At 46.7% G+C, this 12,527-nt stretch overlaps 1 protein-coding gene across 1 annotated transcript in view; it reads left to right on the forward strand.

Annotated features, from left to right (window-relative positions):
• The window catches only part of LOC149350828 (neural cell adhesion molecule 1-like), a 281,207-nt gene that overhangs the window by 19,641 nt on the left and 249,039 nt on the right, over window positions 1–12,527 (forward strand). The window contains exon 2 of the mRNA XM_089576941.1: window positions 5,328–5,705. Within this exon, the coding sequence (XP_089433067.1) occupies window positions 5,328–5,705 (378 nt within the window). The remainder of the gene's footprint in view (window positions 1–5,327; window positions 5,706–12,527) is intronic.

Below are 12,527 nucleotides of genomic sequence, written 5' to 3' on the forward strand. Positions count from 1 at the left end.
TTCGGGCCTCGCTTTATTGCTGTTGCTACAAGTGCGCCTCTAAACAGTCTCCCTGCCCGCTCCGAAGCGCCGACCTTTTCTTCAAGAATGACGATGTGCGTCCGCGCGCCTCTCACAATGCTAGTAGGCCATGAAAAAAAAAAAACAATGAAAAGGAATGTTAAAACAAGGGACGGGGATGGGGCGGAGGCACGGAGCCGTTGGTTTTTTCGGCTGTCACGCGCCACGCGTGACCAGCCCCCTGCTGTTTAAAAGGACGCCGCAAAAGCGCTCGCGGAGAAACGGGAAAGTGAGTCGCTGTTTCCACTCTTGTGGCGCGCGAACAGCGACGTTGTAGATGGTATCGAGCCTTGTATGTGTCAAAACAGGTGCTCCCTCCCATGTCGGCCGGGACGAGTGAGGTGGCGCCTGCAAAAGCTCGACAATTGCGCAGGTCTCTAAAAAAAAAAAAAGCGACACATTTGTTTTCCTGAGTCATGTGACTCACTCAACGCACGTATACGCTGTTTTTTTATTTCTTTTTGTCAATTAAACGTATAGGGCACAGGGTATCTTGGTTTCCTATCTGTCACACACGGCGTACATGGTGTCATACCATTTTTACTTTCGATTCTCAAGTATACGATCAGGCTCCCGCATGAACCGGTCAAAAATATATCAATCAGCAAGATTTTCTGAACATAGAGTTGTAGAGGAACACCCTTGTTCCAGTGCAGAACTGTATCACTCATGCTAATAACACAGCATAGTGGGATATAATGTGAGATCCAGACAGCGGATTACGCTGCGTCTCGAACAGTCCTATCATAGTTAATAGCTTCATAGGTTACAGGTTGGGAAAACGTTTATGAATTTCATCCACCGAACACCAAGATGTTTAGATCTGGTTTCTAATCATGGCTTATCAGCACACAGCAGTGCCATACAACGTGTCTTGAAACACAAAATTATCCTTATAAGCTCCTCAAAATGCCTTAAAGGTACTGATCAAGTTTGCCTCGATGCATTAAAAATTCTTTCTAAAACAAAAAAAAAATTATTTCAGAAGTTAGCTTGCCTAGGTGGCGGCAGCATGGGGCTATAGAACCAATCTCCTGAATTCATATGCTCATATTCTTGTCAACAAAACGATCTTTAATTGGTGAGGCAAACACACAATACTCCTAAATGGCAGTAGTTAAAGAGTTCAATTGGTACCAGCTTCTGTCACTAATACAAATCTATCATTGAAGAATAGAGATAACGTCACACAGAATATTATACAAAAAAAAACCTGTCGTCTGTAACTCTTACTCATACCAGAAGATGAACAAATAGAGGAAAAGGAACTGCAAGTGAACCGCGCGTACACTCAAAGTGCACGTCACCTCATTTCTATAAGTAGAACAAGAGAAATAAACTAACTAGCAGATATGTAATGCCGAACGTATCGCATAGGTGCCTGGCGATGTCTTGGTCAAAATGCATTTCCAGTGACCAAGAAACAGCAACATCGCTAAACAACAAGTGCTCTCGAAGACCGAAACATTCGGGTAATTGTCAACAATGATTATAAAGCTGTACGGCTTGGTATGGAGCCTTAGAGACGTCGGAAAATTTCTCTTGCTGGGGTCTCGCGCTTGAGTTTTGGCGCACGAAAGGGGAGAGCTGAAATGAATGAATGAATAAAGCCTTTATTGCAAGGGAGAGATGGCTCTCGGCTGCTGTTGGGTAATTAGGAGGTATGGGGGTGTAGGTGCAGAGGTAACTTCTAGATGGTCGTTTTCATAGCCTTCAGAGCTGAGCGTCGTAAGACGGTCGACCTTTCTTACAGTACTCGGAGCAGGGCACTCGCACTACCGTACGCCGCGATGGCATGTTGTGCTGCGGATCTTGATTGTACCTGGTCTGCTAGGGAGCGCAAATAAAAACCACATTCTGGTCAATTCATTTTATTTCATTACTCGGGCATCTTCTAGCAAGGAAAGAGCGCTTGTTATTGGCACGCTTTTAACTTTGTGATGGTGCATGCGCGCAAGCCGCGCGCTGGCGACGCAGCAAGCCGCTGTATCGCCATTTTCGATCACTGGAACGGCATGCATCGGGGCATAACTTTCTTAGACTATGTCACCCTTCGTATAAGAGTCCTTGCGCGCCCATACTGGATTGCAACTGTTCCAGTGCGTCCATGTTCCGCCCGCTTTATGGCGCGTCGACTTTCTCTTTTCCTTTCCGTCGCTCTTATTTCCCAACATTCGCATGGCGTAGAAGTCCTGTTTTTTTTTTATCATTTCAGTGCTCGAACGTATGAACGTATTGTTCACACCAAGTACTTGAGGCATTGCCGTCGCTTGCGCACATGTACGTAAAAAATCTAGGTAGCAATTATTAATGCCGTGGAGCTGGTCTAACAGTGTGGAAAGAGGTGTATTCTATTTGGGTGTGTTGTTTGCACCGGTCACCAATATTTCCAGAGAGAGGAGCTCCCTCCTTTTGTTTTTATTTTCGGCCTAAAAGGAGCAACAGAATCGTCCTTCCCGCGGGGCTCTTTTGGGCCTCTCCCTGCTTGCCGCCGTCAAACGCTCGGGGATCGGGAAACACGGAAAGGAGGCGGTGGGTGGGAGGAGCACCGGGACGAGCAGCTCTGGTCTTTAGCTGATGCGCGAGACGTGCTCCGGTAGCCACTCAGAGCACGCGCTTCCCCCGAGAACTCAATACACCGTGGAGTGGCCCTATTTACCTAAACGCGAGAGCACGAGCCACTGGCGTCAAAATGGTGCAAGGCCCGCAAAAATAGCTGTGTAAGCACAGACAAGTAATGCCGAGTGATTGTAAATCCTTCGCTTTGGAGAAAAAGAGGCTGCAAATAACTAATGGGTTTTTACGTCCCCAAGGTTCTCTGTGAACTCTGATGAACGCTGCGTTAGGGAGCTCAGTTTTAATGCCAACCATCTCCGCTTCGTTCGCGTCGACCAAATCTTATGGACAAGAATGTTTTGGAGAATTTTTCCTTTGCCGAGACGTGACCGTGCATCGGATTTGTGGCCTCATCATCTCAGCGGGTTGGCCAGTGTCCAGTTATGGACGAAATTCTGCGGGTTGCGGATTCACACACAAAAAAAATAAATAATTTCTATATATATATATATATATATATTCTCCTTGAGTCCACTTCCCGCAAACTTTTGTGCATGACTATAATATCGTGGAGGGCTGAAATGGTGCAGGCATTCCTCAAGTTCTCTTCAGTGTTGCTTAAATGACGGATTTCCCGCAAAATATAGCATTTTTTTTTTTACATGTAGCTGGCGATATTTCTGGTTTGCGGGCAGAGGGACCTTAAGCGGTTTCTAATAGATCTAAATTGTTCCTTTGCTGCAGTTGGAGGTGGTCCTAATTTTATTTTTTCGCAAACCATAAGATTCATAAAGCTGCACCGCTCTTTTCGTTGAAACATTATTGGTCGCCACATGCCTCATGTCACGGTGGAGGAAATTGAATATCCCGAGCCAGTTATGACTTGATTAGTGTGGCATTATCCTGGATTTTTCTCAAGTCTTCCCGGAAAACTGGACTCGCGAAGCATGTTGAAAAGTTCAAGGAAGAGTAACTATAGAGAAGCCAAATCTGTGTAGTCAGCAATTCCTGTAAAGGTGTCGGGCCGCACTTCTACGGCGAAAGCCATTATTGCCAGAGAAGCCTAGCGTATCGTATCTGTATTCGCGTGATTCGCATCCGGGACTTCGTCTACTGGTTCTTGTTGCTCTTCTTGATCTTCTTCTTTCACGGCTACAGCCGCCAGAGACGCGAGAAGTGAAGGAGGAAGAAGATGACGCGAAGATCGTGAGAGGAGGAATGGCAGCCACTCTGCAGCCGGAATGAACGAGTGAATCAATATATTTAGGAAAAGGACGGACTGCCTCCACCCTTTTAATGTGCCTGCGATAGACTACATGCGTGCCTCCGGAGCTAAAATAAACGTTCTTGTTTCGCGTTAATCCTACAGACCATCCTTTATGTAATTCTGCTGCCGATAGCTTGGGACGCCGTGCTTCACCATGCTGGCCATGATGCCTTCGGAGAAAAGGCGGGTCGCCGTAGCGTTTCGTACAGAATGCGCGTGTGTTTGGAGTCGGGACAGAGTTGGCAGCGCCGCAGACGGTATGCAACCGTCACCTAAACGAGGCTGAGATGCGAAGCGAGAAGTCGCTCGCAAACGCAAAGGAACCGAAACTAACCGTCTTTGACGGTACAGAAAAAACGACGACAAGCGAACGAGTAGCGACGAAAGACTAAAAGTGTGACGTGGTACCCTGATTCAGGAACAGCGAAAAATGGGCGGAAGGAATGCTAGCTTACGCTGACACGAAAGCTATACATTACAAACAATCGCACGTGGCTGTACTTGGTGTTAAGGTGGTATCTTCTCAGTATCTAGTGTGTGCACTCAGCCCCGCAGTTCAATTGGCGTTAAACTGTCATGTAGGCTGTGGAGTAGGAAAATGGTATTAGAGGATATGCTTGGGCAGTGATACTGCGTGCACTTTCTGCGCAGCACAGTGCGCAAGGAGAATATGCTACGCTTCAGCTGTCGCTCCTGTTATTTTGCGCGATGGCGCAAGGAAAAGTGAACTTTTTTTCTTTTTTTCTAAAAAAAAAATTTTTAGCTAGTATGAGTGGGAACTGCTATCGGCCTACGCTGATCCGGTTTACTTCACAGCGACAAAGGAAGGCATTTTAAGGGTAACCGCAGGAAGTTGTGGGAGTGTTTCCAACTCCGTCCCTATCACCGTGTGCTGCTCGCCTTTCATTTACCATTTTTAATTTATTGCTTGAGGCACTCATTTCTGCTATCAGTGTCGCGCTAACTGTCACCAATTTCACGATGCATGGCTATGTGCATGAAAACGACAGTCGAGCCCTCTTGCTCACTTGCGCGCTCGCTCTTCCATATTCAGATGCAACCACGATCCGGAGGTTTCATGCAAGCGAGACAAAGAGGTACACCACTAATTGCTCGATAGGTCTCACCACGCACCCAAATAATACTGTCTTATATGCAAGATAGGGCTATCATCTAAGCCTTTTTGACATTTCCTGATTCAAACAACAAGACTGCTCAAACAAGGAGAACATTTTTCTTGTGCTGTTAACTGCATGATCTGTCAATTTCTTCGCGACACGAATTTTTCACATTCTCCTGAAGCCTGAGCTATGCCTCGTGATGTGCATTACGCCTCCTGACGACCAGTGCTCCGCGGCATTTGGCCTGGAATTCGCGCGAGCTCCTTGTCCCCTGCTCCTACCCATAGCTGCACTAAACTCCGTGACACTCCTGCCGCGTGCAGATGATCTTGCGCCGGACGAGGAGGACGAGGCGCCGTCCTACGTGGGCCAGGAAGGTGGCCAAGTGGAGCTTCCGTGCTCCTCGCTCCACGCCCCCGGAGCCAGTCAGGCTTCGCCCGTGCGGGTCGAGTGGCATCGGCGCGGCGACGCGGACCCCGACCCCGTGTACGCGGTCCACTTTTCGGGCCGCGCCAACCTGATGCAGGGCCGCCACCAGTCGCGTCATGACTGGGCGCCCCGCGCCTACTTCGCCGTGCTTGGATCGCCCGCCGCGCTCAAGGTCAAAGCCCTAGGCCTGGCCGATGCGGGCCTTTACACCTGCCGGGTGACCCGCTCGGACGGCAGCAGCCAGGCATCAACCGTACGACTCTCCGTGCTCGGTGAGTGATGACGTCTTCCCGCCATTTGTCAGCCTGGGGGCCTCGTTGCTGAAGGGGTTTGAGGATGGCAAAATGCGGCTGTCGCAGTGCTAGGCCAAGAAAGCTGCATGGTTTGTCTCAGCTAACAAGCTTCATTAGCATGAAGGGCTCGTCCACATGAGCTAACATAATTCGCCCTTGGTTTCACGAAAGGTTTGTTAAAATTATAAAATAACCTGCGGGAAAGGTTTTCAGGTGCATATGATGAGCGCGTGCATTCCACCAATTTATAACTTCCTTTGACGGCCGCGACTTCCTTTGCACCTTGTTTAGCGTTAGGCATATTTTGATGTTCTAAAGGTGAAACGTGTCTCAAGCATGCATGTTCAAGCCATTGGACCTGCATGGTTCAGATACGTTCGTGAATTGTACAAGCACGGGCCCCCGGACACTTTCAAAGTGCCGTTAACATGCACTTAACATGCACGCCGCGCCTTCAGAAGTGCTTAAGAAGAAAAGTCACAGATTGGAAAAATATTTGTGTCAGCAGACCGAACTTTGTACGTCGATTACTTTAGCAGCTATTAGTAGCACACGACGAGCGCATAAGCTCGTGGATAATCTGAAAAACGAACACTCGCATTTCTGTCCTGGTGATGCATCCCTATTGAGGCGCAGCTGGTGCGTTCATATGCCGTTGATGTTTTTGCTTCCAAGCGTACCCAGTGCAGTGGCACAATGATTTATACCCCACATGCCAGTTTGCCACCTAATAAGGCTATCACCGGTTAGAAAAGTCGGAACACGCAAATGCAGAGGCAGCACGAAATGGCGAATAACTCCTTCTACAGTTGCTCTTAAAGCGCGTCACACTGTAGCAGCAAAGAGCCAACTGCCCTCCATCGGTGTGATCATTTCCACTTGTTCTTAGATGTAAATTGAGTTTAGAAGAACAAGAGAATGGGCGCAGGGAAACAAAAGTTCGAAAAAGAGGGCATGCACTCGGAGCCGGAGAAAATATTACTAAAGAAATGACAAGCAGCTCAGCAGAGCAAAACGAGGCAGCGCCCTAACTGGGCGCCGGCGAGGGTGTCGTTGTTGAAAAATGCATAGGGTTTAAATTTCAAAGGCTCCAACGGCTGCTTTCAGCAGGCGCGTTTGCGAACTTCCAGCGAAACTCAGGTAGCGAAAGCGAACGGGAAAGCGGGCGCCTGGTGAGCGCACTCCCCAACATCGAAAACAATAGTGTGTTCTCTGTGCCTTGTCTAACGCTGTCCGCGTCGGCGTCCGTTGGTATGACTTCAACTTCAAAAAAGCGTGAAGGGGATTCAAAACAGGGGCAGAGCGGGCGAGCTACGCGCGCCGAGTGCTTTTTCTCTTCTTAAGTAAGTGTAGCCAGCTAAGCTTTATTTCTTGTTCTTTTTTTTTCTCTGGCGCAAAAAAAAAACTTGTCAGATGCAAAGAGCGTTCAAACGTACGTGTGTGGGGCCGCGGAGGAGAGAATCTAGAAGAAAAAGAAGACTGTACAAAAGATTTGGCAGTCGGGGCGTGAGAATGGCCATCTTATCCGCGCTTCTCGTGTCGAGGAAAAATGTCTCTTGTCGGCCTTCAAGAAAAACCTCGCTTAGCGAGCGGGCGCTTATTCCCTTCACTCCTCTGTTTTTTCCCTCGCTCTTCCGGAACACACGCTCGGTCCGACCGAAACAGCGCAGCAACAGAAAAAAGGTCTCATCTGTCAAAAATGCGCGCCCTTTCTCTGCTGCGCTTCCGGCTTGATCGGAAAGCCTTGGGAATGAAAAGAATAAAAAGCGGGCTGTTCGTTTCGAGTCTCTTCTTTATTAATTCTCTGTCACAATCGGCCCGCTTTCGGTTAGACACTAATGTTCTGTCTTCTTTATTTCTGCATTTAAATCGGGAGCAGGTTATTATTAAGAACAATCAGTTCTCTGGGAAAGCCTTTCCGCTCCAGCTGGGCCGTGTTATTGAAGGACTGTTTTGTAAAAGACGCTGGAAATTATTCCGTTCGTGGCCCTCTCCAGCTTCATAAACAATGATGCCTGTCAAACTATTCCACGTCATTCCGACATTACTTATAAATAATGCAATTACACGCTCTAGACAGAAAAAAAGGTAAGCGTGCAAATGAATGTGCATGTACCCTCTTGTCTTACATAAATGAAAAAAGAAGTAACTCGGAGGCATACTAAAAAATGCTAGCGCCGAACAGGTTGAGAGATGGCATCTCCCATGAGAGGGAAAAGTGTTCCTTTTTTTATTAAACACTTCGCGGAGTTTAGCACGACGCAACAATATGTATTGATAAAAGCTTTTAGACAGAAATAAACAAAATGCGAGCAGTGAGGCAACGAATGGAGATTAATGAAAACTTCGCAACTTAATTACGTAGGTTTTCTGACGCGCACGTTTTCTCATAATTGCACTTGTTAAAGGAGCGGCATTGCGTGCTCTTACCCCTGGTAAACATTACCTATGCGGAGCACGGCGCTAATGCCAATTAATAGATCGTATCGCTGTTGATGTTCACTATTTGCGATATTCGCGTGTGCGTTTTGTTTTGATGTCAGTTCTGTATTGCGTGCGTATATGGTGCAGTCCATTACAAATGTTTGTGGTAGGGTTTACCTGACGGCCATTTGAATTTAAAACGAATAGATATGTAAGGATGTGATAAAAGTTGGTAAAACGATTGTGCATTTTCACGCATTCGTCATCATCATCAACAGCCTGGCTACGCCCACTGCAGTGAAAAGGCCTCTCCCATATATCTCCAATTGAACTGGTCGGGTTCCAGTTGCGGCCTCCTTATCCCTGCAAACTTCTTAATCTTCCTGATTAGGTCACATGGCAAGTTTAACAACAGTATCTTGTTCGTTTTTTTCTCGCCTATAAGTTTGAGTACAAGAAACATAATTTTTGCTCACGCAAACACTTCGATAGGCACCGACATCGCATTTGATAAAGTTCCCTCAAAAACAAAATTTTGTCGAGTTCGGTGTGGCTTCAGTCCCTAGGCTGTCAAAAAAGTCAGTTTAAATAAACATGGTCTCCATCTAAAAGCGTTTGAATGCGCCCATGCATTTATATAAGTTAGTCCTTGTACGCCTTCGCAAAAAGGCATCTTTATGCAAATATTTCACAAAGGAAAATATAGGCGGAGGTCTCGAATATTGCGTGTATGTTTACACATATATATATATATAGGCCCGCCATCGTGCTGAAAATAGGTTTTATTCAGCTCCACCTTTCGACAACAAAAAATATTGAAAGGAAAGAAACCTGAAGATGCGAAAGCGTTTGCCGACAACGAGTACTGAGTAAATGTTAGGACATTTGAGGAATGTTTTCCGTTCGTGTGTCTGTACAAACTGCGCTTTTGAACACTGGCTGTTATGCTTCTGTGTGGTGAAGCAGATCCTCCCTATGCGAGCACGTCTCCCGTGGCTTTGCAAAGCCGCCAGACCGTATGGCGTCTTCAACCGGATGCGTCAACGATAACTAAACTCGTTCGTGTATCGGCTGAAGTACAAAATGTTTTCAGCGTATAAGACACTCGAACATTACGACGGGTGTAAACCGGGAGCTTGAAGTCTCAAGGCTTCTCTTACAACGTCGTATAGAAATGGGCTCGCTGTAATTTTCATTACCAAGTGCTCCGCGATCTAACCGAAAGTATCCGTGCGTGCGGTATTCGCATTTTGCTGCTTCCCTTCTCCCTAGCGCGCGCGATGAAGTGCACTCACCGCGACGTGGCGTTGAACTTGAGATCCTCGAACGTGTAGTTTCGTGCGATAACTGGTGCTGTTTCCGCAGCAGTGAACGAAGCTAACGGGCAAATATACGGTCCACCAATGTCTGCACAAACTAAACACGGCGTTCGACAAAATTGTTTCCCTCTCGTTGCGTCTACAGGACCTCGTTTTTACTGCGCCTGCTTTCTGAGCCAATTGCTTAGCTGTGCGTTCATACAAGCCGCTTGCGGAACGCCTGCGGGCATTGAGTGCACGCATCCAGCGGACGCTCGCTTGTGAGCAATCAGCGACCGCAGGCCATGCACGGCGCTTCCTGTCGCTTCTGAGCCCAATGAAGGGAAATACAGTTTTGCTCAGCAAACTTCCGCGCACTGCAACACCATCCTAATCTCGACAAAGCATTACCGGCAAAACAGAATTGCCTTCCGTCTCAAGGAAAGTAACCAGAGCAGGGAATTCGCGCGTGTTGTTGTTTCATGTTGTTTTAATCTATTATCTGATGCTGGATGTTCAGACGACGCTGCTTTTATCTTCTTCCGTGACTAATCAAATGAACAAGTTTTTTTGCAAGCTTTTTCACCCTGCGCGTTGAGATGCGTGGACGGCACAATTCTGGATACAGGCTTTTGTTTCAGTCATGACATAAGCTGAGCACTGCGCCTTAGATCAGCCTTTTCTTGTATTTGTTTATTTTTTGTCAGAAGCATTTTGAAGCGGGCCTGAGTTGCCATCCAGACAGATCCGTGCAATTTCAGTTGCCGATCGAAACGAAGTGCTGCTTTACGCTAAGTGCTCATGACGTATTCTCTCACCGCGCTATTACAATGAGGCAAGAAAATGGGCTGAAGTCTCCGTCTTCTGCGATTCCGGGGAGCCTGTCAGAAAGATGAGGAAAACTGACGTTCCTGTACCGCCGTTATTGTCTCATCTCTATTATGGCGGGTTTCTGCCCCTCCTAAGTGTCTGATGCCTTTGTTTTTAACGACCAGAAATCAGAATGAGTAACCAAAGTAGAACAGAGAGAAGCAGTCATAATAAAACTGCACGAATAAGACAGGACAAGAACAAGAGGCACGAACAGGAACCCACATCGTGCCTCTTCTTGTTGTCCTGTCTTCGTCGCGCAGTTGTATTATGACTGTTGCCAAGAATCAACAAGCCCAACTTCATGCCTTGCCAGAGAGAAGCCTTCGGCAAGTTTTGACAGGTCTTTTTAATAGAGATGACACGTCTCTCGGTCGATCGTGGATGTCCGCAATTGCGTATGCATGGTTCTCTGGATAAATTAATGTTTGAGGAAAAGATAGATTATTCAGTAATCACGTCGATAAAAAATGTAATCGGATACGAGCAAACAAAGCAGAAAATTCAACCAACATCTGCACTTTCCTACGGATGTACAGGCAGCTCCAACACGAAAGTGAGCAGTCAGTTTGCGCCCAGGAACGCATTAGTTTGTTTCTTCAACAGTAGGCAACATCGCAGTCGACGAACACTATCTTTAAAGGAAGAAAACACGAGACACACGTTGTTGTTACTTCTACACTGATGTTGAACATGCCACATGCGTCTACTCCGTCTAGAGTAAAACCATTTAAAAGAAAGGAAAAAACGTTTGTTTAACTCAAACTCGCGGAGTAATCGTTGGCTCAATGCGGATGTGTTTCCTTTCATGTTGGAGCTACCTGTACATATATGCACAGCTGTTGCCCAAAGTACAGAGGCCAAGGGATCTGCTTTTGGGCCCCACTGTGTGTTTTCTCATGCATTCGCCAGCTCCCTTATAAAAAAGGTCTACAGACTTTCTGCGTCTCTCAAAGCCTGCTGAGTCGCTGGTGAACGTTAAACCCTATAAAAACCAAAAAAATGTATAGACTTTCAATAGACTTCTTGTAGATTATAATGCCTTCGTATAGGTATTTTTTCTATTTATAGCCTGTAGACAGCCTATAGAATTTGTATTGCCTATAGACAAGTGTATAAAATTGGTCTATAGAAAGTCTTTAGACGTAATTGAAAAATTCTATGAAGAGCCTATAGACTGTTTAAAGAAATTTTTGTAAGGCGTTCCAAAAATCTTGAAGATAAGAGGAACTATCGTGCTCATCCCTACAAAAGTTGGGACTTCCACTCCACGGGTACTACAAAAGCCTCACTGTAGTGTTCTGATGGCATAATGGAATGTCTCGATACCCTGAAGGAACAATTTCCTCTCCATAGAGGGATAGTTTTGATACGCAGTAACAAATGTTAGCAGGGTAACAAAAAGATAACCCCTCCAGTAGTTAGCGACAAGCTCAACCTCAGCCACTAGATGAAACTGTGGCTTCTTGGGCATGCCTTGTCAACGACCGGGAAGGGAGCGCTGGCAGCTGCGAGAAGTTCATCATATGCACGCCAGCGGCTGTCGCGTGGGATTTTGAGAGCTTTCGTCAGAACGCAACCACTCTTCTTTAGTTTTTTTTTCATAACACATAGCAAATATTTCTTTAAGAGTACAGCAGTCGCTACAAAAATTATTATGCCGTTTACGATATCTTGTTTTGGTGTGCAGCTTTGTAAGTAAAACTTTTCGCGTATGTCCGGTAGCTTCGACGTTAATACATTTCTTTCATTCAACTCAGCTAGCCTGAACTAAGAGAACGTTCCTACTTTATCTAATTGGCCGCCAGATATCAAATACGAGCAGCCGGAGCCATCTATGGGCGATAATGTCTCCTTTAACGTATTAAATGAAACTAATAACCCTTAACTGTCATTTCCGCAATGAGCAGCTCGTTTTAGGATGCTTGGCTCACGCTATACACGTGGGGGCCCGTGCATGTGCAACAGCGGATCAGCGAGTCAGTATAGCCGGTCTTCGCGTTCCCAACCAGCTGCCACTCTTTACGGGAGCAGCTTTTTACGCCTATCTTTACACGATTGAGTGGGCGCTTGTAACACTTGTGACGCAAGAGCATGCATGGCGGGCTGCGTGGCCTCGGGTTGGGAGACCAAAGACAGGCGCTCACAGAGCCGCGGTTATCTGGCGAGCAGTCTGCCGAACATAAGCGAGAACGCACAGTCGCATGTT

This window comes from Amblyomma mixtum, chromosome 3, assembly GCF_055824585.1.
Source record: "Amblyomma mixtum isolate Tamu chromosome 3, ASM5582458v1, whole genome shotgun sequence".
Classification (NCBI taxonomy): Eukaryota; Metazoa; Arthropoda; class Arachnida; order Ixodida; family Ixodidae; genus Amblyomma; species Amblyomma mixtum.